Source organism: Seriola dumerili, unplaced genomic scaffold (assembly GCF_002260705.1).
Source record: "Seriola dumerili isolate Sdu_G_001 unplaced genomic scaffold, Sdu_1.0 BDQW01000088.1, whole genome shotgun sequence".
Classification (NCBI taxonomy): Eukaryota; Metazoa; Chordata; class Actinopteri; order Carangiformes; family Carangidae; genus Seriola; species Seriola dumerili.
In genome coordinates, this window is record NW_019174343.1 from 12,125,075 (window position 1) to 12,152,892 (window position 27,818).

Consider the following 27,818-nt stretch of genomic DNA (forward strand, 5'->3'; position numbering starts at 1 on the left):
GCTTTGAGAACTGTACCTAACCCTAACCATTTTTTATTGCCTCCTAGCTGCAGACAACATGTTCAGGGAGGAGATTTTTACCTGTTTTTTAATTGTTTATGGCTGTGATTATGATAACATAAACATGGTTTAAGAACCTTCATCAGATAATTAGTTTTTCATTTTCAACCCAGACAGTCTCCATAATGATTTGATATCATAAAAACAGTAATGACGATTAAATAATAAAATCAGATTAAATCAGGTTTTAGTATATCTACACTCCTCCCACTTTATCTAATCTCAAATACTTTGGCAGGCTGAACAAATACACTGTCTCACCCCCATCACAGCCTGTATGAGTGGTGTTTTCCCTTCTTCCTCCTCGCTTGCAGCGTGTACATCCGCACCATGTGCCAATGCCTCGGCCATGAGCGGCAGGTTGTGTAGACGCGAGGATCGGTGGAGGAGCGCCCCAGGATGCAGCTCCCTCGGATCCTCAGGGTCTGAGGACATTTCCTGTTCGATCTCCACCTCTCCACTGGAAGACTCCTCCGACTCCTCCTCTGAGAGTAGGTAAGGAAACAGGACGATGGCAATGATGGAAAAATGATGAATGGAATATTTTAGACTTTTAAAACTTTCTGAAAGAATGTAGCATGGTTTCAGTAGAAGGATAATACCAGTGTTCTTTATGCAGTTTGTCTTTCCATGATTTCTGTCCATACACACTGCCTGCACAACAACTAACACTAAATAAATGCACAGGAATTCCAGGATAGAGGCCTTCTTAATATAAAAATGCAGAACATCTGGTTACACTTAACATGACGTCTTCGTATTCTTCAGCTACATGAATCCTAACAGGCATATAGGCAAAGTGATCAAAGGCACTTGGTAGCAAGAGAGTGAGTGGATAGATGACAAAAATAATGATTCACGGTAGTTTACTTTCACATGTGTAACTCTTATTGACAGCAGCATTCTCCTTTATATTCTAAACAACATGATATTATCCTTGTGTAAAACACACAAACACACTTACCTTCTTCTGTGACACTGTCCACCACTGAGCCAAAAACCAGGATGTCAGTGCTGCCGTCGGTGCTTCCTCCCAGGCCGCTGTCACTACTAAGACCTGCGGGGCCAAGCATCGCCAAGCCACGGACACGTTAATCATTACACAGCACTTACTGTACTGCTCATACACACATCATTACCAGTAGGACTGGACAATTAATAGAAAATATGCCAGAAACTGCAATAAGAACCTGAATTTGTGAGTTATTTTGTTACAGTAAGGAGCTCTTACCTAGATCTTACTGAAAATCTACAATAATCTTGCAAGTTGTAGATGTGTGTTGTACTGACTGAGCATTGGACTTACTGCGAGGACCCGAGCCGGTGTCGAAGTACGAAAACAGTGAGTCCAGCTCATCTGGACAGAACAAGGAATCCCGGCGAAACTTTGCTGCCGCTGCTGCCGAAGGACAAAACATCACAATATTTCAGTCTAGATTGTTTATGTATACATCTTTAACATCTCCCTGAGTCAAGACATTGTCCCCAGGTGCTTCAAGACCACCACAATAATCCCAGTAGCATATAAACCAATTGGGGCCTGTTGCCCTGAACCTCATAGTGATGAATTGTTGCAAGCCTCCCCACGTCACTGGATCCATTCCAATTTGCTAACCAATTCAATATCCTCCACACTGCACACAGAACTCACTCACCTGGACACCTACGCTAGAAAGCTCTACATAGCTTTGATAATAATGAAACACTGTACAGGGAGGAGGTCAAACAACTAGTGAGCTGTGTATGGACAATAATCAACAAAACTAAGGAGATGATCGTCGGCTTCAGAAGGTCACAGTTTAAGCACGCACCCCTCAGCATCAGTGGCTCCACAGTGGAGAGAGGAAAGTGCAGATCTCGGACAGATTCACCTGGTCCATGAACGCCACCAGGACTGTCAAATGGGGCCCAACAGAGACTGCACTGAAGCCAGCAACACTCCCCCCTAACATTCTCACAACTTTTTACAAAGACACAGTTGAGGGTGTGCTGGCATATTGCATCACCACTCAGTACTCCAGCTGCAATAACAGCGACACTAAAGCTCTGCAAAGTCAGAGCAGTCGTCGCTGGAGCCTCTCTCTGTTCAGGAGCTTCACTAGAGCCGATGCCTTCACAAGGCACTGAACATTGTCGGGGACCCCTCACACCCACTTCACAAATTTTTCGATCCTGTGGCATCAGGCAGGAGGTTTTGTGGCATTAGAGCTCGAAGCAGAAGACTTAAACAGCCTCCTCCCACAGGCTACCAGGCTGCTTCACAGCTGATCCATCCCACTGTGACTGGTTGTAACTTCACTTCATATGAAGACTCTTAACTCACATACTTGATCTGGATACCTGTACTGGACACTTTAATTCATTTGACATTGTTTTTAATACATCTAGGATACTCATTATTCCATATTTATTCTGTTATTCTTTTAACTGTTTTGTTTATATCTAGTTATGCATATTTCTTTGACATTTAATTTTTTTTTTTTTTACCATTGAACTTCCCACATCTCAGGGATGCGTGACTCAGGGAAATGTTAGTATGCATATAAAGTGCCTTAATTTATGTTTCATTGCACCTTGGTCCCAGAGAAATGTTTTCTCATTCTGCCTTGTACAGAGATGTATGTTAAATGACAATAAATCTGATTTGATATATACTGTATGGCCATCCTGCAGCTCTTGATTTCATGAGTGTGGGCATAAGGTTTAACTCTACAGAGGGCATGAAACTGATCATATTTCAAAGCAAAGTCAATTCCCTGCACTGACCTGCTGACAGGTTTGCATGTGAGGCGCTGCCTGGCTCGTAGCGGTGGTATTTCCTACGGGCCTTGTTGGGGGCTCGAACAGAGCTGTTGTGTCGCTGGCACTTCTTCACTGTCCAGGGGCGGGACTTCCTTTCACCCTCCACCAATGCCTCGCTCCCGCTCATTTTCTTCAGGAAGCGTTTCTCCACGTATTTGGACTTGATCCAGGCTTCCTTCTCCTGCCTTGGGGGGAGATGATCACAAACAGAGAACTTTACATCATTGGAGACATGATATATACAGATAAGATAAGATGGTGAACACTGAGAGCCAGATATCACTGACATCATACAGACAAGTCAGCGAAGACTGACTTCAGAGACTGACTTAATCCTATGGCCATAGGTATCTAATCTAACTGTGGGATGTAAAGGTTCATCTTGGAGTAAAAGACTGACCTTGAACTGGAGGGTCCAGGTTTTTTTGCTCCTAGTTCCTCACAGCCTCCTTCATAAATGTGGTTAATCACAGTGTTTCCCAATTCACACATCAGCTAGATGAGACAGGAGAAGGAAAGAGCACAAAGAGGAGAGACAGAAAGGGGAAAAGAGTAGTTCAAATTGGAGCAATGCACTAAAGGAATCATAAATGCAACTCAAATGAGGGAAAAAAAGCTCAGCACAGAAAGAAAAAGCTGTAGGCAAATGTGTTGGAGAGACGCACCTTGAGTAACTCTGGCTCCCATGAGTCTAACGTCAGTGAACGTACTTTAGAGCAATGGACGCCTAAACTCCTGAAAGAAACAAGAAGAAAAAGAGATAACATAAATCAAGTGAAGCTTGAGAAGTTTACATCTTACAACAAGATTTCAGCATATTTTTACTCTTGCCTCTTTTATTACAGCTACCTGAAGTGACAGACATCAGAGCGTCAGACTTTTCTGTTTCTCTACACTCTAGAGACTCTGAAGATCTCTAGAGCTTAGTTACAAACGGCACTTTCTTATAACTGAAACACTCACGCTGTTGACTTTAAATCCAGTTTGGACTCCTGCAGGTTAGACTCCTTTTTTAGGGCAATAAAATATGGGTTTCACACATCCATATTTTCATTACATTGGTCTGATATATGATAATGGTCGGATTTCCCCTATGTAAAGGTAAGATTAGCTCTAAACCCTGGAAATGCTTTTGTTGTTGTTTTAATAATCGTACCTAAAAGGATGCTTTGAGCCTGATGATTTCCTGGGGCACCTGGCTGTAAATTGTTATTTCACATTGACGAAACCAGTTCATAAGTTGAAAAATATTCTAATATATTGTACATCAGCTGACCTGCTGTTGTTCTTACACCCTTTCTTAGTGTTAGTGCAGTTACCTGTGGATCCCTGAGCACTCGATGCAGAGCAGCACTCCCAGGTTGATGGAGGCCCAGCATGGAGCTGTTTGGCCACAGTCACAGCACAGCTCATTGCCCGGCAGGCTCTGTACCCTCTGGAGGAGGCTCTCTCCCCCTCCCCTCACTCCTCTATCAGCCCTCTCCCCCCTCTCTCTGGGCTCGCTGGCAGAGTCGATGCTGCTGGTGGAGGGCGAGGCTGTCCGGTCCAAGTGCTGCAGAGACAGGGACAGGTTAGTGACAGACAAGGACCAGGTTGTAATGAAAAGAAATGGGACGTGTGTTACAGTGTCATGTGACTTCGCCTGAAAGTGTATACGTGTACATGTTCATACCTCAATGTAATAATTGTCGGCGATGTCTTTGTAAGCAGAGGCGATGCTTGCCTGGACGGCCTGGATCCAAGCCTGTCGCAGCTTCTCAGACTCAGCCTGCAGCATGCAGCTCCTACAGGTTTACAGAGGCCGCTTAGAAATTATCAGAACTGTCTGATGTTATAAAACTACGTTATTCAGCTGTTTAGTTCATTCAGATTGCTATAGCCAGTAATGAGAGTGAAGTGAAATGAAAATCTGAAGAAAAAAAAAAAGGAATCTTTTGGATACACACACACACACACGCACACACACACACGCACACACGCACGCACACACACACGCACACACACACGCACACACACACTTACTTGGTGGGTGAAACGACCTCAAAGCAGAACCTCCTCTCATTGTCTTCACACGGTTTGACTGAGCAGAGCCTCAGGTCCTCCACCACCACTGTCAAAGAGTCCTGTCATTGGCAGAGAGGAGTGTCATAACAACGTCACCATATTTACTGCAAGTTACACAAAACAAGTTCACCCCTCAAAAGTGGCAAACAAGAAGAAAAAGCAAGTGAAATGTGAGAAGTTTACACTTTACAACAAGATTTCAGCACATTTTCACTCTTGCCTCTTTTATAACAGCTACCTGAAGTGACAGACATCAGAGCGTCTGACTTTTCTGTTTCTCTACACTCTAGAGAGCTTGGTTACAAACAGCACTTTCTGATTACTGAAACACCCACACCAAGGACTTTAAATCTACTTTGGGCCTGTTTTTTTTTTTTGTTTTTTTAAATATCAGTTTTACACACCCATATGTTTGTTACATAATAGTTGACATCCCTCTTATATCCACAATTGCACTTTGATTGATCATTAATGGAAAATGAAACTGTGTCTCTCAAACACCAGCACATCTGCAACATTACCTGTGAAATAGCTCTAAACCATGGAAATGCTTTTGTTGTCGTTGTTGTTTTAATAACCTTTTCTGAAAAAGATGCTTTGAGCTGGAACATCTTGCTGTAAATTGTTATTTCAAACTGATGAAACCACTTCATAAGATGAAAAGTATGCTTAGCCTATATATTATACATCAGCTCACCTGCTTTGACTGATCAGAAAAAGTATAGGTCAATGCATGGCTTCTTTCTTCCCCAACAGTATACAAATGATCAACAATTAGCTCAATAACTCTAAACTGGGCAGTAGTTTAATTTCAATGATGAAAAAAATCTAAATCTAAAATAAAATTCAAAGTGTACCTTGAGTTTCTTTTGGTAGACCAGCTGGCTGTTCTGTATAGAAAACCACCGCCTGCAGGGGGTAGAAGGTATGAAATTAGTTTCTGTAAGAGAGATCAAATATACTAAAATCCACTCTGCTGGGGGAAAAACACTATTCATCACAGTGGTCATTCATGACTGTTGGAATAAGGCAAAAGCCAATGGAGATCATTAAATTGGCCCTTGTCATTTGGGCTCTGAGAAATAGGTGTAAATTTTTAATATAGTTTAATAGATTTAACAAATCCATCCTTTTCCTAAAAATAGATGTCTTCTGATTGTTACATTACTTTTGTTTAACTGCTTTAATTAGATTTTATTATGCTCTCCCTCTTTCTTGTCACTTCTCTTCTACCTGTTCCAGGTCTTGAAAGCATTGCTGGCCCTCTTGAAGAGGTAGCCCTCCATGACCACACCATTAGGTGCATCCACGTTGAATTCCAGCTTGGGGTCATCATAGGAAAAGTCCTGTAGGGAGGACACAAAGGCACATGAATGTTGAGGTCTAGCTATACACCAATGTATTGAAGGCAACATTGCCAGGATTTAGTTAGTTCCTGTGGATACTGTATGTTCACCTGTTCTGCAAAAACACTTATGTCATCATGGAAAACAACTGGTCTCAACTTTTCACCTCTATAAATCACAGCCAGTTTTATAATGGCTCATAGATGACGGCCTTAATCAATCAAGTAGTAGATGCTGTGGGATGGTAAAAGTCCACCAGAACACAACAAGGAAACACAGACAGGGCCTTATCACTACATGCAGTTATCTGTGATGACATAGTGCAACTGCTGAACTACTTCTCTGTTACGCACACCTTTACACCGTTTCTTTCTGAAATGTGTGTGTTCTTCCACAAATATCGGTCTGTATCCTCATTGCACAGACCATCTGTTTTTCAGTTTACCTTTAAAGGTCATGTCAAATCTACGCCTCTCTTCCTGTAAGCTGAAACCCTCTCTATTTTCTTACCTGTTTTGTCCACACAGAGTTGGACTTTCTAAGAGAGATGCCACCTGCTCAGTGAGGTGAATAACACAAGCATACAGATTTAAATGAGAATCAAGGCTGGGGTTTCATTATTGTTAAGGAGGCCTTTGGTTTGGGGTAAGGTAGTACACGCCATATGGCAAACTGCTCAGATAGGCAGATGCATGCACACAGGAACACACACACGCACATACATGCACGCACGCACGCACGCACGCACGCACGCACGCACACACACACACACACACACACACACACACACACACACACACACACACACACAGGCCCATGCTCTGTTGTGGCACTGTTTTTCTTGTCTTGAAAAGATCATTGAATGATTCTGTGTGTTCTTTTTTCAGAAACCCCACTGAATGTATAACTGCACACTGATACCGTCATGTACTTTAACTTTTTTAAGTATTGAGGCTTCCTGTAAGATTCAGAGAGTAGAAACATGTGGTACTGGGATACCACTAGAAAAGTTGGAAATTGGAAAGCCACATCCTGTGTGTAATGTTTACAGGTTTGTGTGAAAACATTCAAGCGAATGTGATGCAAAAACATGGTGGGATGTGAGACAACAGTTTGTCTCCTGACTGGCTGCTGACACATTCAAAGCTTAAGGAGTTTCCACTTGATCCAAAAGAAGCGCTTACATACAAGCACCAGAGCTGTGTCTTACATTTTGAAACAGGCTACTAGAAAGAAAAAGCTAATTTTCACAATGTGGAGAAGAAGACAGAAGGAAAACAAGACCACTTTGCATTTCCAAACTCAGTCTTTTCTCACTGATTAAACAGAGCAAAATCAACAGAGTTGAGGGGTCCAAAAATCTGAAACCACTTTCCTATTGTGGTCTCTGACCTTTGGACCCTAAGGAGACACCCCTGTATTAGTATCTGTCATACACTCACATCAACCTCACACTTTCACTATGGTGTCTAGTAGCCCCAGTTTATACCGATAATTAGTGATGCAAAATCTCAAATGTAAAAACACATAATATGGAATATGAGTGAAAGGAATGTGTTCATGAAAACTGTCTCCAGGCTAAAACAAAAGAGAGTAACGTTTCTCACCAGTGTCCAGTCCAGTCTGCCAAATATCTTCATCTTTACCACACTGGCATCCAACAGCATTTCAACGAATTCAATAATTCAATAACAGAATAAATAACTCAATAATAAATAAATAAACTAATGCATTACAGCATCTCTAATAGCACACAGGTTATTAACTTGCACGTGCATCCCACGCGAGAGCAGATCAGACACTGTCAGCCAACAGCAGCACGCTCGTGCCGTTCCTTCACTCCACGCCACCTGCTGACCGCACCGGCCGCGTGGATCTTGCGCGATCGCTCATTATCATACAGCTGTCAGTCCTCTTGCCCCGGTGACCCCGTCGCGGCTGCCGCAGATCAAACATTTCATTTTACAGCGGGGGGAGGCCTGGCTGCCGTGCTCCCTTCCCTCCCCGGGCCACCCCCGCAGCTTTTCTCAAACCCGGAGTTTCATCTGCAGTTTTGGAGGAGTCAGCTTTCCATCTGTCTGCGGCTCTGAACACTATTCCTGCTTAATCAAGCTGACATTATTGCTCCCCAAACACCCGCCCAGAGCCCGCTCTTCCCACCTTAAATCAGCCACGACGGTGGAAGAATGCAGCGCACAAGTGTCCAAAGGCACAGGCGGCCGCATAACAACGAACCTAAATACACTTCTATTAAAAAATGTATGATTGTTACATCTGTTTAAATACCTGTCAGGCTGTGTCAGAGATGTTGATTCAGTGATAGGCTCATTTTTGAGGTAGCACAATGATTTGCATCTATGCTACTGCTGTATAGTGGTGACCCAGTTCCTGTGAAAGCGATGAAGACATAGTTCTGGTAATTCCCCTGGACTCAGTTAAAGTGATAAAATGTAGTCTTTATTGTAATGTAGACTACAGCTACTTAAATTTGGTTTAAAAATGTTTACTCTCACAGTTTTGTTAATTTCCTAGTTTTCTCTCTGTTTACCTTCCTCTGACATAAAAAAAAAAAGGTTGTACAGCCAAAAACTATAACAATGGAGGGGGAGAGAGCTGAGGCAACAGTCCCCCTGGGAGCCACAATGAAGTCCTGCACACATAAAACACTGCTGTGAAAGAATGGAGAGAGGAGACAGGGGGAGTGTGTGATCTGTGGTGTGTGACAGGGCGATATAAGGATGGGGATGGGGCCAGCCAAGGCAATCACAGATTTACCAAAACCAGTGAAAGTTGGGGTGAGGTGAGGTGCCATACAAACAGCAGAGGAGGACTGTGAAAGTACAGATGATCTAGATTGATCATCTGCAGGGAGATTGGGCGATAAAAACAGTCTCTCACTGCTGACAAGATTATATTTTTGGTTTCATTTCCATGGGAATGTCATGGATGTCAACTAATCAGAGGCACATATGTTTTTATCTGTTTCCATAAGAAGTGATCCTTACACCAGATTTAGCATCTATTAAAATATGAATGTATTTATTGTTGAAAAAGTATTAACACACAGTATCTCGTACTTTCTCATTTCTCTGTTGTGGTATCCCCTCCCACTGTAAAATAACTTGTCCAAATTGACATCAAATGTATCCTGAGCTACTTCTAACTAATTCATCATGAAGACATCTTATTCTCTTCTGAATATGATTCCTGCAGTTACTTAATGGCCTATTAATAAACAATGTATACCATCTATAATTCAGCTTGTCTGCTGCGGTCTCATGGCTTCGCTTCCTGCACCGCTACATTTGAATATGGAGGGAGTTTGAAAAAAGAAGTCGGCGTTCGCAAGAGACAAGCTGAAATGGCTCATGGCAACATTTTCTCCTGAATCTCTTGATGCTGTGTGTCTTTTTCTGTCTTTATCTTTCTTCAATGTTTTTTTTAATAGATGCAATTACAAAGCAAGATGAGACACAACAATATTATTGAAGCATACAGTTTTCATATTTTCTAGTGCATTATCACTGATTGGCTTTGATAATCGTCTAATCATCTGATCTGTTTTACACGGTCACCACCTACGACTCTGTGTGCAAAATGCTTTTACTCATAGGCCCTGGGTTTTGTCTACGGGAAATAAAGCATGTCATTTATTATTACAAAATAGCAATGGCACATAAATCATAAAGCGTAATCTGATCATAGAGATCAGATTATTAGTTAAAGTCTCCATTCAGTGGCCTCATCCTGCTCATTATGGAAAACCCACATACATTTATTCTCTAATAAGTGAGATATAATTCAGAATCAACTGCAGAGATCCCCTCTCTCCTCTTCTATAGTTTTATTCTCTTTCATATTCCCTGTCTGGATCTTTAACTCCTCTCCTCCCTTTAAAAAAAAAAAAAAATTGTTCTTCTCTTCTCTTTATCCCTCCTCCGCTCTTTGTCTTCTTGCTCTGTCACTTCACATTCTACCCCTTACTGTGCGCTGTTACGCCGTCTGTTGACTTTGGCCGGAGCTGGCAGTGGACGGAGAGGGAAAGGGTTTGAGGCTGGCATCTTGCACAGTCAGATCTCTACCGTCCCTGGTGAGATATTGACCTCTACCAGAGCTGACATTCAGCCCTGGCTTCTATTGTACTGCGCTCTGCAAGCTCTGCCACACACAGACCTTTGTCGGCAGTAAATGGACAGGCAAGATACTAAAATGCAGGATGCAAAACAGACAACACGCGATGATGTGTGTGATGTATTGATTAGCTGATCTGCATTAAATGACTGTGGAGTGAAAGGCGTATGAAAAAGGGTGAGAAATAAAACATATGACATATAATAAATGACATAAAAGGGTTTTAAAATTTTAGACAGAAAGAAGAGGAAGGAATAATAAAACATACTTAGTACACTTTAAAGTATTTAGAAGATTATGGCTCAATTTAACAAAGAAGAAAACAAGATGAGAAATAGTGCCTGACACAAAAGAAGACATCATAGCTACTATTCTTAAGCTGCTACTTTGACAATTATATCTTCTTAACTGGCTCGCTGACGTGTTGACAAATCCTCAGGGTTAGATTTTCAGATGAAACAAAGTAGAACAGCACAAAATAGCAGGAGGATGTTTGGGAGAGCAGCATTGTTCAAAGAGAGACAGGCAGAGGAGAGAATGTGCATGGCTGCTTACGTGCATGTGTACATGTGAGGGATGGAGAAAACCGAAAGAGAGAGATCTCAGAGAAGAGAATAAAGGCAACATCAAATGAGAGATGAAAATAAGCTCCCACGGTTTGTCCAATGAAATCAGATTAGATGAGTATAACAGGCAGGGTGGAGAAATGTGTCACACATGAGGGGGACTCAGGGGAAAATCCAAGACTTAACGCACACAATGTCTTGACAGTCAAGCGCCAGTGGAGCTGGCAAAGAGATGAGGTTAGAGGATAGAAAAAGTATCTAAACAAAAGCAAAAGGTCATACTGGCGCGCCCACACAAGTATGAACTGGCGACATGCAGACACACACAGAAGTTCACTGGAAGCCCCAAGTAAACACACAAGAATCTGTGTTTGATTTACAATGCTTCCTATGTCGTGTCCTGTGACACTTCCAGACAGACCCACGCACGCACGCACACACACGCACACATACTGTATACATGTTAAATGATGATGCATACAGAAACACACACTGTCTGCACTACAACTCCAAACGGCCTACTGATTCCTGCCACAGGAGACGGCATGTGTGAAGGCCATAAAACTGCTCTCCATACATCAGTTGCTGTTCACACGTGCAGTCAGGTAACTGTGGTGTTACAGGTCGTATATAAAGCATGTGCTAAACTGTAAGTGAGAAAACATTTAAAATGAGTTTAAAATGTGAGGCTTTGTGATGTTCTGTTGGCTGCGTGGTTGAAAAAAGGTTCTTCATTTACAGACATTGTGATACAGGTTACAGAGAACCATCGTACAACTCCAGCAAACATCCTCTGACAACCTTTAAAAACACTAATATCATAATGGTTTGCATTGCAAAACACTTTGAACCAAGAGGATTGATTGATACTTATGTGATGAATAGGCCGTGGATTAATTTTTAATGCTGCAGATAAAGAGAGAGAGAGAGAAAAAAAAAAACTCACCTGCATCAGAGTCTGGCGGTGAAAGAATGTAGTCAGGCAAGGGCACAGAGAAGAGAGGGAGAGAAATGTATTAATAAAATAACACCGTTGCATGAATTTCACAACATTAATCCACTGTAAATATGTGCTCATGAGAGACATCGTGCCCTAATTGATGCCAGTTTCCAGAGGGTTTTTACACAAAGGTATTTTTTTTAGCTTGCTAGTTCAGAAGGCTCCTGAAACACACAAGGCCTCCAGGAAACAGTTGTTTTCTTCATCACATTAGAAGTCGGAGGAAGGGTTGCTGAAAGGCCATCAGGTCAGGCACAAAGCTGTGTGATGAGTCTGGCAGGATGCCTCCACTTGGCAACTAAATCAATCAGACGGACGAGCCAAATCAGGCAGAAAAACAGCCATGTTGTTGGCATCTCTTCAGGTAGCAGATGGATGATTTTTGTGCATCTGTGCACAAACGTTTGAAAGAGTTATTCGGCTGAGGGACGTCTGAAATAAGTCTACTGAGTTGTCTTTGTGGGAACTGCTTTCCCACTTTAAACACTTAAAGTGAGCCTGAAGAAAAAAAAATGCATTTATAAACTTGTTCTAATTATTTTGGAGGCTTTTTTTTTTGTGCCTCGCTGAATTCAACAAAACGAAAAACCAGACGACAGCGAGTCACGAAGCAGGTGATGTAAAAAATGATTAAAAGGTCCTATGAAAAGCTGTTTTTCAAGTGACGTATTTGATGGTAACATGAGATAGGTTTGTGTTGCGTGACACATTTTACATTTCAGAAACGCATATAAATACCTTCTCTAACCCAAGTGTTTTGTTTTTTTAGATGTTTCAACTACTTGAAATAGGAGGCCGTCATGCTAAGTGAGGGTGAAAAACGTTGAAACGATTTTTTTGTCAAGAGAAAAATCTAGTTTCACAACTTTTGACAAAACATATGACGTAACACCATGATATCTACTGTTGAGGTTTAAAACTCTAACATGGTAAACATGATAAAAATACTTCACATGAAAATAGAAAAGAATCTTCTATCTGTGTTAAAAGCGATATAAACAGTGGCTTTAAAAAGAATATTACCCATTACCACTGATTCAAGTTTATCTGTGTAACCAATACTAATTTACATTAACCTAAATAAATGCAAAAACATTCTTGTCTACGGGTTTCACAAACAATAATGGCTTATTTTAGTTTGTAATGGTTCTGAAAAAAATGGTAACATCAACATAATATTAAATAATGTATAATCTCCACATCACTGTATATCACAGTACTAAGGGGCTGTTTCTCAGTATTTTGTCATCTATTGTTCTTGACTCTCATATCAGCAGAAGGGCAGGGTTTTTGTTCTAATTGTGCAGAAGATGAAAAGTCCCAATGTATCCAGGCGACATGAGAGGAAAAGGAGAAGCTGTGCCAGTTTTCACTGAATAGAAGAAAAGAGGAAGAGGAAGATAAGAGCTGTGTTGTTGTCTCACTCTCTGCTGGATGAGGGCGTGTTTGTGCTCCATCTCCCGCTTCTCCATGGCCGAGTCGATGACCAGCTGATCCAACTGCACACAACAGAGGACGGCGGGGTCAGTGAGACAAGTACATAAAAAACGTGAGCAAGTTAAAAATATCAACATGCACATGCATGCACAAATGCTCACCCGTACATCCATTCACCCATGTCCACTCATGTTGTGTATGTGAGAATCTTTAGCTTTTCATTTTCTTTCCTGTTAGCTTGTAATTAACTTATGGTGATAAACAACATAACATATTTTAAATGACAATAACTGAATATGTACATGTGTTAGTTTTATTAATTGGTGCTTAGGAGTACTTATTATGCTTGTGAAACCTAGACGGAAAAAGTCACATAACATGACCCACATTAGGTGGAGTTACAGACAATAACAAGCAAAGAGCAAAATAGTTATTATTAATTATTCCAGTACATGTACCATTTGCCAGAAGAGCTGCTGTCTATAAGGGGAGCTGAGCAAATGCAGTAATAGAAAAAAAGTAGTATTACAGTAAAACTAGTGCGTTTGAATATGTGCATGTGTGTACACATGTACTGTATTTTCTTGACTCAGGATGCATGGCACTCAGTGTGTCGGGTTTGCTTCCTCTTACCTGCGCAGCCAGTTTTTTCATGTAGGGGTCAATCTCATCCAAAATGTTAAAGCCTTGTTGGAACAGAGTGTACTGGGCTCGCATGAAGGACAGCATCTGCAGCAGACACAGGGAGAAAGTATACTGTAATACAGCTGTGTTCATAACACACACACACACACACACACACACACACACACACATACACACACACACACACACCGCGGGGGTGAATATTTAACACACATACAGAACATATATAATAATGTACAGATGTCAATGTGATATTAAAGAGACAAATCTACTCACTGCATCCAGGATTTCAAACTTCTTCTTGGCCTGAAGAACATTAATCTGCCAAAAGTAGAGAAGGAAAGAAAAATGTGAATTATATTAAGGTTAGGTATTTCAGATCAACAGGAGGGTTATACATGATTTAGTTATTCTCTTTAAATCATCACAGTCTCAATTGCTGCATGAAGCGCTGCTTGTTTTTGGGTTCAGCAGCTGTTGAGTGTCAGCTCCACCTACTGGACAACACTCATAATACAGATGTATTTTGTGCCTTTTTCACCTGTAGTACATAGTCCAGCGCCAGGTGCCTGAAGGCTTTGCGACTGAGGATAAGGGCCTGAGTGGCCTCCTCCGCCTCATGGACCTTGTTCCTTGGTGCCTGGGCGTTCTTCACCTGAGCCAGTTCCATGTCCTCACGCACCCGGTCAAACTGCTTCTTAGTGTCCTTGAATTTACGCACATCCCTGGTGGAAGAGAAGAGAGACAGTTTATGATCCATGTACATTTAGATAGATAGGTTCTTTATTGTCATTGCATATTAAAAAACAATATAATTCAGTCCATTGTGGTTAGCAGCTTATAAAAATCAAATAAACAGTAAAGGAAAATAAAATAATAAATATGTAATCAATATTATGTATAAAATGTAAATAGATCATATTGCACAATTAGTAATTGCACTTCGGTTATGAGTTCAAAAGCTTTTCCACAGCTCTAGGGAAGAAGCTGTTCTTCAGTCAGTTGGTCCGTTCTCTTGTGATGATCACAAGAGCACGTAGGTCTCTCAGTGTGAAATAAAAGGCTTCAGCCTTTACATTGCATGAGCCACAATATTACTATGTAAACCAATCAGAAGACTTCCCTCTGAAAACTAACAACAAATCGCAAATATAACTTTTCTAGATGTGGAGGTTAGCTACGAATTAGATTTACAGCCGTCAGCTGTTTGTATACAACACATTAGGTGAACATTTACATTTTAGACATTTGTCTTATGGACTTCACATAGTGGTTTAATATCCTGCTCAAGTTAATATTGACGGGTCACCTGTCTAAGGGTTAGCCAAAGACACCCAGTTTCATTATTGCACCAGTCTTAAAAAGGTGTACACACTCGAACGTGCATTGTGTTTTTCTTTTTAGCAGCAGGAGGAAGCCACTTAATTAACTACTACTATTAACTGGGATGAGGTACTCACTCTTTAATGAAGGTGTGAAGCTGCTGCTTGATCGACCTCTGAGCCTGGTCAAACAAAATCTGTGGGCAGAGAAGGTGAGAGAGTTGGAAACATGAACATATCACAGGAGCAGTGCACAGCAGTTAAAGAATTGGATGAATGGGTTAAATCCTAAAATCTGTAGTTGCCACATCTCACCACAAGGTGGCAATATGAACCCTTGCACATCATTAGTGTAACAGATTAAGCCAGGAGGGGAAATGGAAGAGAGATGAGGACAAACACACACGTGCACACACTCAGCTGCTGCTTCCACAGATTTTTAGCCTCCCAGGATCCCAGATTTCCCTTCCTGTTTACTGTGGGATTCCCACTCTTCATCCCTCTTCTTCTCACTCTCCTGTCCTTCAGCCCTCCTCTTCCACCTCTATGCATTTTCCATTCATTTTTCTGTGCATATTAAGCACAGCAACTCCTCAGCATCTATACATGGATTTTTCCTTCATTTCTATATTTCTGGTGAAATAGCCGATGGTGAATAGACATTCCTTTTATCTGAAGCAAATATGTGTCTCACTGATTTATCCATGTGCATGGACAACGAGAATACCTCAGTCAATGCCTCAACACACACACACACACACACACACACACACACACACACACACACACACACACACACACACACACACGGATTAGATTGTGATTGTTTAATAACGACATACACACACAAACTATATATACAACAATCACTATACGCAGCCTGTGGATTAAACTTTCCATAGCAATTCCCAGTTAATAAACATACACAATGAGGATTACAGGCTTAGTCTATGTGTGCACATGTGTGTGTGTGTGTGTGTGTAAGCCTACAACTGTATGACATTCCTGCAGAGCCTGATGACATCACAGGCTGCTCTTGCTTATAATATAAAACACCTCACCTGTTACTGCCCACTGACTGTAGAGCTCTAGAACGTCTTTTTAAATGGGGGCAATCAAGTGGTCAATTAGGTGTCAGACACTTTACACACCTTTATATCTGTGCACCTGCTGCCACTTTCTACAATTATTTCTGTTCATTGGTGTGCAATGTATTCTCAACGTAAAGAGAAATTAAACCATTCTCAACTCATGCATCCCTGTGCTTGTGTCAGCAGAGATCCACTTTTTTCTATCTTTGTTTACTTATGTCAACACTGTTTTATTACTATTCCTTATAACTTCCGAATACTGTCACAGGAAGTTTAAAATTTAGATACACATAACCTAAAATCTTTTAGCACAGCTTGACATAGTCAAGTCATATTTTATATATAAAAGATGCCCATTTCATCTATGTGCACTTGTACAAATATGAAGAATAAAGTTACCTATAATAAATAAAAGATGAATAATATAAATATTACTTGGTTTAAATTCTTAAAAGAAGGTTCCTCTGGAAATCTGCTTTTAAACTCAACACCTGAAGTAGCTAAAATACCAATCTCTGAATAATTTATTAAGAAATTATGATGAAACACCCATTGCTTGCTTCAGTATTCAAATTGGTCACACAGTATCTAACTACGCCTAAAGAGTCATGGGACTGTGCAAAATGAAAGTTTGGTACTTTCCAGGGTGGTGTAACATAACTGCCAGTTTCACAGAACAGAACAAATCCCATTAAAAAAAAGTCTAAATCACTTCCATCAGATAGACATTGTACCCACATGTCCACTAATCCAAATGTTCCACCCAAACCTGTTCTGGATTACAGTGGCCTGGGCGTGACCCAAGCTACAGTTCTATATGTCTACACTCAGTTTCCCAGCAGTCTTGCTTACAAAGATCATAGCCTCCAAGGTCCTTGACGTCTCCATGTCTGTTTCTGTTTCACCTGCATCTATGCTACAAGAGAACTTGAAAAAAAAAAAAAAGCGAAACAGCAAGTTGATTTTACAAGAAAAACAAATGCCCTAGAGCAGCAGCAGTCGCACTATAGTTAAACGAAGAAACTACAATTTCAAAAAATCTGTTCAAATCCACTTCAATATACTTCTGAATTTGATCAGATTTATCGAAGGATTATGTCTGACAGTAAACACATTTTCCTATCATGGGTGGTTCTTCTTCCCATTTGAATGCCTTCTTTTGTGTCTAATAAGAGCTGAGAAGGTGCAGAAATAGGCTTCGGTGGGTGGTCGAACAAAGACAGATTCCCCTTCACTATATCTTTCCCTCCCCGCCCTCCATCCCTCCATTCATACTGTCTGCCAGACAAGCTATTAGTGTAATTCCTGGGTGTTAGATTGGAGGAGTGGAACGCCTGTGGTGAAGGGTAAGTGAAGGGGGTGGGGTGGGGTGGGGTGTGGGGTGGGGTGGGGTGGGGGGGCAGGAGGATAGGAGAAGAGGGGGACACAGAAGATAGGTGGAAGGGCAGAGGAGAAGAAACAGGTGGTGACAAAAAAAAAAGCCGTATTGCCTGGAATTTTTAAAAGGTAGCGTGTCTGTATGATGAGGCTGAAAGCTACCGAAACAAACATGTCAGTACATGTGATGGATAAAGGGGGAAAGACAACAAAGTGCCATTAGAGAAAAAGAAAGAGGAGAAGATTGTACTGGACTGATGCAGCTGATGGATCATATCTAGTGTGCAGCACTTTGATTTGATTTATAAAGCTCAGGGTTCAGCAGGCTTGGCCCTGGTGGAGTGAGACCGAGTCAGTGGAGAGGAGCCATGAAAGAAAAATATGGGAAAAGAACAAGACAGATTAAAGAATGAAGAATGGAGGCTCATTTTTTTTTTATTATAGGCAGTGTTGTGCTTGAAGCTCTATTTATCCAACTGGCTGGTTTTTACTTAGCAAACAGATTAAATGCCCTTCAGCTACTTAAGTCAAGTTCATTTCAACTCTTTGATTAAAAAACTAATCAAACTTCAAAAGGAATCACAAAACAGGAAGCTTCCATCCAAGGCTTAGCAATAATTCATCACATTGATTGCAAGTGATGCAGCTGGTCAAGGTGGTGAATCAGAATTACTGAAACAATGCAGTGCAATTGTAAAAGCAAAAAGGGGAAGATAAGAAGTTGCTGCTAAGCCACAGTACAGCAGTCTGCAGGGCAGCAACACAAGCAGAAGACAAGAGTCTCGCAGGACGATGTGACAGTCATACAACTTTGTTTAGCCACGTTTGCAGCGTGGCTCTATGGGTTATAATGTCGATCAGTCCACTTCTGTGGTCACTACCAAAATATCTCAACTACTATTAAATGGATTAGGGCTGTAACTAAGGATTACTTTCATCTTCTTTTAATGTGCCGATTATTTTCTTGATTAATTGTTTATCTTTTAAAATGTCAGAAAAAAAATCTATCCCAGTGTCTCAGAGTCCGATGTGATGATGGCTTTTATTATCAAAAGCAGAAACTATTTATAACTGTGTGGCTGATAGCAGCAGATTTTTTTCCATTTTTTATTGACCAGCTTTAATATCTGAGGATCTCTGGTAGGAAGAAAACAAGGCTGAATACTAAAGTCCAGCTGTTATCTGGCAATAGCATTTGAAATATCCCCATCTGTCTGTTTATGTTTGGTAACCTTTTTAGAATCATAAGTCTTCATGTCAAACGAGCTTTCACTGAGGTATTTCAAGGCTTTAGCAGAACTTCATTTGTTATGACCAGAACAGAGCAGAGCCACCAAAATAGTTGAAATGATCAACTTTGTGTATTCGAGGCATAAAGACATGAATAGCGGTTACATTTACTATATGCTTAGCTGCAGATTCTTGGCTGTTGTGTCCTGTAACTGCCTCTGCCTTTTCACTTACTTTCCTTTTTTTTTATACTGTATCTCCCCCTCCCTCATTCTCTCCTTCCTCTCTGCCCTCTTTCTTTTACTGTTACAAATCCTAATTTCACATCTTTTTTTGCTTATTTTATTTCCACACATGCAATCATGCACAGACATGCAAACACCTCTAAACATCGCACACTCAAATGTGGCCTTGTCATCATAATACAGTGAAGTCAAAGTGTCTGATTCATGTAACTGTAAATAATGATGACTTCCAAATACCTAAGCTCCAATATCATAATATCTCTTTAGATGTAGATTTGTCTTTGAGCTTTCCAAACCTGTCATCAGCATCAGCCGATTCACAGAGGGGGAAATTTCTTAATCACACTTAGTCATGGGGAAAATCACTCTAAAGTCATGTGAATAAAATTGTGTATGTGTCTGTGTGTGTGTGTGTGTGTATACACGTTTGTGCATTATAGCTGCCGTGCACATCTGGTGAAGCATGTGGTTTGAATCAGACACACGCATGTGCACTAGCCAGCGTGGACAGATCCACTGTCACAGAGTGAGGCCACAGTTAAATTCTGTGTGTACGTTTGTGTGTGTGAGTGTGTGTGTGTGTGTGTGTGTGTGTGTGTGTGTGTGTGTGTGTGTGTGTGTGTGTGTGTGTGTGTGTGTGTGTTGTAATACTGGGCCCAGGAGGGACTGCATGTCTAATGTTAACATGCCAAGGGGACCGGGGCGTGTCCGAACACGGCTCTACCTCAACCTCTAGCCCGTGACTAAAACTAGTGTGTGTATGTGTGTGTGTGTGTGTGTGTGTGTGTGTGTGTGTGTGTGTGTGTGTGTATGTGTGTGTGTGTGTGTATGTGCAAAACTGTCTTACCATGTGGTAGTTGACGATCTCCTGGAGGCTTTCTCCACACTTTTCAAGGCATTCCTGCAATGACAACACACATGCACAAGTTTCCATTTGAACGTACATTTTTTTCTTACAAGAATTTTTTACAGTCAGTCTCAGTACAATTGTTTGTACTGTTCAAAAATATGTTGTGGGTGTATACTTAAGCATATAAAACAATTTAAAGACTGTAGTTATTGACTATGACACAATTATGTCTCCACTGCTGCACCCAAGAGCTACCAGGGTGACACGCACCGACAGGAAATCTCATCCAAATGTTTTCCTAAAAGAAAACCATAAAGCAGGTTTCAGATCTCTCTGCTTCCAGCCATGTAAACTACCAGCGTAAACATCTCCTGCCTGCATGTGGTCACATCTCTCATGTTTAAAACAGCTGGATGACTCGGGGTCTGGACAATACTGTTTATACCGCTTTACTGTTATTATTCATGTGGGGAATCACTGGAATGTACAAGCAGAGATAGATGAGTGGTCATTTGTTGACAAGTTGACCCTGAAACATTCCTCAGTGGATGCACAGATTCATGCTCAAATTTTGAAGTCTTGTCACTTCCACTCACCGATATCATCTCCTCTTTCTTGCACTGCTGGGACAGGTCCTTGATGCCATTAACAAAGAGCTTGTTGGCACTGACGTAGGCCCTGCCGGCCTCGATCATCCCACTGCACAGCTTCACCAGCTGGAGAGCGGAGGAGAGAAACACAAAAATCATCACTTTAAATACTCAACAGGACCGTCTATTTAAAAGACTCACATGTTTCACACAATGCGATTCAGGGATATTAATAGTCATAGTGATGACGTAAATCAAACAAAGCTTCAAAGAATTGTTAGCCACATGCAAAATCTGAGAGGATGCACAAATTTAGAATAATCCTCATTTCTGTATCGAGGCCAGTGCAGGCTTGATTGAAGCTGGTGTGTCTGTTATCCACATTTAAAACATTTTAATACAAGTGAAAATGTAAAAAATGCAAATGAACAAGAAAATACAGGGCACATGGTCTTAAAATGTACTGTATGTACAGAATGTAGGCTGCGTGTATCTTCCATCATTTTGACAGCAGACCTAGAGCTCAGACTGTATCTGTATCTAAAATTACTATAAGTACACAACAGCCTTTTGTAGCATCACTGACAGGTACAGGGTCAAACTGATGGATGTGCAATTTATACACAAAAATAAACCATCACACTGTGTAATTTCTAAAAAATTTTGGGAAATGTGCTTATTTTCTGGCGGAGAGTCAGACAAGAGGATGGATACCACTCTCACGTCCGTCTCTTAAATATGATGGTTACCCTAACTCAGCATAGAGACTGGAAACAGGGGGAAACAGCTCAGCAGGCTCTGTGTAACAGTAACATCAGCTTACCAGCACCTCTAAGGCTTAGCAACTAACACATTACATCATGTTTATTTAATACATACAAAATCAGAGCTGTAAACAACTGTACTGTATAAAAGGCATATAATCCCCCACTTTACGGAGGGTTATTTGCCGGACTATTTTGGATTTTGTTACCTTTGGATAGAGCCAGGTTAGCTGTTTTCCCCTGTTTCCAGTCTTTATGCTAAGCTAAGCTAAGATAAGTGGCTACTGGCTGTAACTTTATATTTAATGGGCAAATATGGAAGTCATATCAATCTTCTCATCTAACTCTCTCTGACACAAATTAAACAAGTGTTTATTAATTATATCAAAAAATAGTTATATCAGTTAGTTATGAAAATCTATGTGCTGATAATTCAGGCAGTCAAATAAAGGAACGTAACAGGAGGGTCACAGCTCGCACATAAGGAGTGATTTCAGACACAGCAGAAACTTAATTGCAAACATGTATATTATCAGTTCACAGCAACGGCATGTACTCTATTTAAACACAACCCAACCACATGAATTGGCAACCGCTGCACTTTCCCACTTCATGGGGAATATGATAAGCTACAGTGTGGTACACTGTCATTACCTCTGTACTGACGCAGCTGTGTGCGCTGCAGAGTCAGAACATGTGGAAGAGAGAGTGCTGTAAACCTTTAATTATCTCATTTGGTGCAGTAGTTCCCAAGGTTGTCGCGATGTGAGTGTGGTTTACTGGGTGGCTGACAGGGTGGCACAGGCCAGAGATGAGAAACCAGAGAGGGAGGACGGATAAATGCACAATCTGTGACAGTGAGCAACAAATTGAGTGACTAAAAAATGGCAGTTGTAATGTGTATGTGAGCATTGCTGAAATGAGCTGAGGGCACATAATGTACGAGTTTGATTTGCAAAATGTACAGTGCGCTCACTGTGTGTGTGTGTAGATGTAGTTATCTGATACAGTATACGTGTTTCCCTTCACGTGGACATGAATGACACGGCTGTGAATCCAGGCAAAGCACAAGGCAGCATGAGGATGCTGCTCCCAGGCTGGTCTGACAACATATCTGTCAACAAATTGGCTTATATGGGGAACATGATCTCATCGTGAGCTTTACTGAGCCTCCAGGGTCTGAAGGCGGCCATTACAGGCGCAGTGCATCCGTCATGATCCGTTGATAAATGGTCCGGGAGAACCACAGGGGTCCATTCATACTAAAAAAAACCCATCTCGTCCCACATGACAGACCAGGCCGTGCTAATTGACCGAAACAGTTACAGTGTAACACACAGGTCCTGCTGGTCAATGAGGTGTAGGATGTGCATTTTAAAAATTTGGGCAAATTATCAATGGTCCATGGCAGCAACAGTTTTGCTAGTTCAAGAAGCAACTGATTAAAAAGCAAAAAATACTGTACAAAGCTAATACTTCAGTCTAGTGCTCTATAAGCTGCAAATTCAAGCTAACAGGCATAGAAACCGTTTGTTCTCACACTGGTTACAACAGTCATTTTGACACTGCAGGCAGTTTCAGCTGTCATTAATCTCATGAACGTTCTCATCTAAGAGCCTTCAATGCTGTCAGACCATCCTTCAGGCAGTGTCAGAGCATCCTAACAGAGCAGTGTGAGGACCCCTGCTGAACAGAACAAATCACCCTGATGGAAACCTCTCCCCCACCACCCGCCCGACCCGACACGGTCATCTTTCACTGGTGCTCAAATGAAGCTCAAAGTTCAAAAGAGGGTCCTGACCCGTCGGGGGCAGAAATAATCTGTAGATGCGTGTGCATATATGTGTGTGTGTGTGTGTGTGTGTGTGTGTGTGTGTGTGTGTGTGTGTGTGTGTGTGTGTGCGTGTGTGTGTGTGTGTGACGGGGTGGGGGCATGGACATTTGTGTGAGATGTCAAAGTGTCGCCTGCTGGCTCGCTAATTTAAGAGTGGGGGCAGAAACTATTTGGACCTATTGATAAACCTGAGAGACTGTAACATCAAGGAAATGTCACAGGCATATAAACAGCTTGTTCATCACTCTAACAGAGCAGCTTTGGTCTTTTTATTATCCACAGGCTGAGAGAGTGACCTCAGTTTGACCGACAAGAAAACATCTATTATCTATTGTTGATGTATGAAAGTATGCAGGAGATAAAATCTTTTTTTTTCTTTAAAAAAAAAAACCTAAACCGATGAGAGTGAGATAGAACATAACAAGGGTGCGGTCACTGCTTAACTACATTAACACTATCTCATCCTTTAAATGCTTTCTGACTAACAAGTCTATTAGTTTATCTGAAGAGGCATTATCTCAGCTCATAGACTCCCTGGGGACAGTTCACCATCCATTCCTGCTGCTCCTCCAGACTTGGGGGCCATCTTTAGAGGTAACAAGATCTGACAATGATGCAACTAAGAAATTTCTGCACATTGTGTTGTTTGCCTTTTTCCATTTTCACTATTATTCTATATTCTATATTATTACTATTAAATAGCAGCTGATCCATATTATTTCTTTAACCCTTTATCACCTAATATTCTTCAAGCACTACATGCACTTTGACAGACTGCGAGCTCAAATCAAAAAAGCTCAATGAAAAAGCTGGTATCATATTGCATGGAGCAAGCATGGTCTGGTGTGGTCTGGTGAAGCAGGTAAAACAAAGACATTGCACGCTCAGATAACAGAGGACTGCTCTGTGTGATGCTCACATACAACAGAATATAAAGCTTAATCAGTGTTTGCGCAGTGGACTTACTGTGTACCAGCACCATATGTTGTCTAGTGGTGCATGAACCTATTAAATATAATAACTCATGTGTGTAGTCTTTTCCTGGATTAAACAACCTTGAAATTTAGATTACAGAGTGTGAGAGGACGACAGATACATGTTCCACCAACATAGAACAGGTTCGGTTCTATGTTGGTGGAACATGTAACTGTCGTCATCTGTCTTAACTGCTTGGAGCATTTTGATCACATATGGATAACGTGGGAACCTCAAAGGTTGGTCCCTAGATGGAACCAAAAAACAAACGAAAAAAAAAAAAGATTTTCCTTGAAGTGATGGTTGGGAACAGAGAATTCATCTTGCATGTAATAGTCTTCTATATCGTCTTATCATTAATCTACTGTTTACTTCAGTTGTGCTTTGTGCTATGCCCTCTGTTGATGATGCATCCTTGAGTACTATGCGAGCTGGTTCGATAGATTGCACCGAGTTTCAGCGAATCATGAACGGAAACGGTTCAAGGGTCAGAGCTAATTTGGTGGAAAAGAATCAACAGTGTCTGTTTATAGACCACCTCGACATCTGACATCTGGTGGTGTTTTCACATTCAAACCATGTGAATCAAAGCCAAATGTCCTTCTATTAGTTGTTCTCACAATGAGCACTGTGACGTCTATATACCTCACATGTATCTGTATGACTTTCTCTACAACAAGATGGAAGATACACGGTTGAAAACCAGTTCAAGATAGAGTCAGTATGTAAATCAGATTTGATATTTTAATGAGCGGCACCGTCTACAGTACAGTAATGTTCATACCTTGTCGAGCTTTGCCTCGATCTCCACCACATCTGTCTCCACATCGTCAATGCCAGCCCTGCAGGGAGACAAAGACAAAACCACACAGTTATTTCAGATCTGCTCTTCAGACGCTGCCAGACTCTGTGCAAACTAGGACTGGCATTTCTGAGAAGAGGAACCACAAATGAAGCTGAAAACCATTACAGTCACAGACAGAACAAGATTCAAATTCTTGTTTGGGAAAGATTCTTGGATTAGTGGTAAGCCACAATATCACAGCGCCTAATGACAACTAGAAATGATTTAAGTTTAAAATAACCGTTCCTGTGACATCAAAAAAACAAAACAAAAAAAAAAAACAGAACAATGGGAATAAAAGTGAGGGGAAAGATGAAAGCATGAGTGAAAGAGTAAAGTAAAAGGATCAAACTGACAGTGTGAAGCCACATGAAGACTGTTCTATGTATTCAAACACTGGCCAAACAATCTCTGCATTTACTGTAGTTGTATTTAACCCCCAGCTGCAAATCCAGCTACAATCAACTGCCGTACATCACAGTCTCACAGAGTTGAACATTAATCCTGACGACTGGATCGACAAAGGCATCACTCTGGAAGATTAGTGGCCACGGCCGAGCTGCAAAAATCAATGAATGACATCATGCAGAGACACAGACTGGTACTTAAGTATCCATAAGGTGAGCTGTTAAAAGAGGCAGCAGCAGCAAATAAGGTTTTATACATTAGGTACCAGCTACTTAGCATTGAATAGTAGCAGAAATGCAATAACATACTCCAGAATTAGGCATGATTTTATTTTTCATAAATATGAGGATAATGGGATTTGATGCCCCTCAATGGGCGAGAAGCCTTTACCATCCTTCCCCTAGGGGTCTTCTTCTTCCTTTAGCATGAAAGTACACACACATACATGCACAGACACCCATGACCACATTTACAGGGTCAGTTGTTATGGCAACTCCTTACATGTGGGGCACAGAGGTTGTACTCGGGATCTTACTATGTCAAATTGTATTTATGTTTATGACACATGCGCCTACATACACAGATATGCTTCACTAGACTGGCTCAAACATCATTCTGTAAAAGGAAAGTAAGAAAAACAAAAGTGAGGAACACCTCCTTAAGATAAATATATTTAAACTTATTTCCCGGTGTCAAGTCATCAGGATCAGCTGGAGCTTATTGGGGCAGCCTGATCGAGCCAAGACTCAGCGCCACACCCTGGACGTGCTGGAACATGTCGACATCAACCCCGAAGCCGTCGGAGATGATGATCTCATCATACAATCTCAGCCCCACCTTCATCTACAGCTCTTCTACACTTGCAAAAACTGACAGCTGATCTCATACATCATGGGAGGAAATTTCAGTGCAGAGAACATGTAAACAATTAGGCAAAAAAAAACACCTGCCTTGCTATTTTATTTTCTGAAGGGTTGTAACTCTGTCTGTTTCTGCTTTAGAGAGGTACGCAGTGAGGGGAAGGGTGGGAGGGATTGTGGCTGTGGGTCAGTGGCTTTACCACCTGCTCCAGAGAACAACATTCCCAGAATTCCTTTCTGCTCCTGAGCTTTTTTACAATGCTTGGAGATGCTAATTCCTGACTTGTGTCTGTCTTGCACTTGTCTTCTTCTCCTCTCATCCAGAACACACACTGTTTATGAAGACTGCACTTTTTCTCAACATGACACTGACACAGCAGGAGAGTGTGTGTGAGTATGTGTGTGCGTGTGTGTGTGTGTGTGTGTGTGTGTGTGTGTGTGTGTGTGTGTGTGTGGTCTGCACAGAAGGCTGATTCGTATTGTTTCAAAGAGAAAATGAGAGGTGGAAAACAGAGGCGATGGGAAAACATAGACCTTTCATTAAGCTGTCTGTGTAATTTGTTGCAAAATTTCTGGCATGTAGTCCCAATCCATCAAACTGGCGCACACAGTTTCTGCTCTTCTGCTGCTTTTTCAATTAAACATACAACACTGCACACACAAGCTCCACACTCCCAAGCAGTGAGCCAAATCCAACAGCATCGTGTTCCCCATTAAGTCACTCTGAACCAAACACATTCAATGTCAAACAGCTGTTCAATGTGGAGGATAAGCTCATTACAAGCGTGTCGTGTCTCAGGCGGCACACACTGCCAACAAACACTCGCAGACATTCGATGAGAAGGATGACATGTCATACAGCAGCAGCCGATAATCTATTGATCAAAGTTTTCAAGTTCAGTGCAGACTTCAAAAAATAAAACGAGTGTGGTGCTTGAGCTTTGTGCTGCAGCTGAGAAGCTTGTGTTTTTGTGCGTGTATGTCAGTGTGCGCTGGGAATTATGTGGAGCTTTGAAAATCGATGCACTAAGAAGGTTGCCAGCTCTGTCAAGGTGAAATAACAAAAAACAGAACTACAGAGGCAAATGGGTGTGTGTGTGTATGAGAGAGAGAGAGAGAGAGAGAGAGAGAGAGAGAGAGAGAGAGAGAGAGAGAGAGAGAGAGAGAGAGCATGTGTGAGCTTGACCATGTATCTTTGTCTTTATTGCCCCTTTCAATACTCCCAACAGTGCACTGTACCTCAGCTATTAGCGTGTTTCCTCAGACTGAATGCACCAGAGAGTTATGGGATTTAAGTGAAATGGAGTAAGAATGACTCCCAAGGAGGATTATGGGTAATGCTGCAAGACACGATGGTTGCATGAGGATGCCAAGGCT

The 27,818-nt window shown here is 41.4% G+C and overlaps 1 protein-coding gene across 2 annotated transcripts in view; it reads right to left on the reverse strand.

The window, feature by feature from the left end:
• Window positions 1-27,818, reverse strand: part of LOC111221852 (arf-GAP with coiled-coil, ANK repeat and PH domain-containing protein 3-like) — a 59,501-nt gene that overhangs the window by 6,747 nt on the left and 24,936 nt on the right. For both annotated transcript variants that reach the window (XM_022745436.1, XM_022745437.1), the window contains exons 2-21: window positions 25,114-25,171; window positions 20,763-20,882; window positions 20,164-20,217; window positions 15,512-15,570; window positions 14,593-14,776; window positions 14,328-14,372; window positions 14,040-14,135; window positions 13,394-13,468; window positions 11,916-11,927; window positions 6,160-6,272; window positions 5,784-5,835; window positions 4,885-4,985; window positions 4,535-4,646; window positions 4,182-4,414; window positions 3,528-3,597; window positions 3,263-3,357; window positions 2,827-3,047; window positions 1,367-1,459; window positions 1,025-1,117; window positions 322-545 (exon numbers count right to left, since the gene is read on the reverse strand). In XM_022745436.1, coding sequence (XP_022601157.1) covers window positions 322-545; window positions 1,025-1,117; window positions 1,367-1,459; window positions 2,827-3,047; window positions 3,263-3,357; window positions 3,528-3,597; window positions 4,182-4,414; window positions 4,535-4,646; window positions 4,885-4,985; window positions 5,784-5,835; window positions 6,160-6,272; window positions 11,916-11,927; window positions 13,394-13,468; window positions 14,040-14,135; window positions 14,328-14,372; window positions 14,593-14,776; window positions 15,512-15,570; window positions 20,164-20,217; window positions 20,763-20,882; window positions 25,114-25,171 — 2,110 coding nt within the window. The remainder of the gene's footprint in view (window positions 1-321; window positions 546-1,024; window positions 1,118-1,366; window positions 1,460-2,826; window positions 3,048-3,262; window positions 3,358-3,527; window positions 3,598-4,181; window positions 4,415-4,534; window positions 4,647-4,884; window positions 4,986-5,783; window positions 5,836-6,159; window positions 6,273-11,915; window positions 11,928-13,393; window positions 13,469-14,039; window positions 14,136-14,327; window positions 14,373-14,592; window positions 14,777-15,511; window positions 15,571-20,163; window positions 20,218-20,762; window positions 20,883-25,113; window positions 25,172-27,818) is intronic.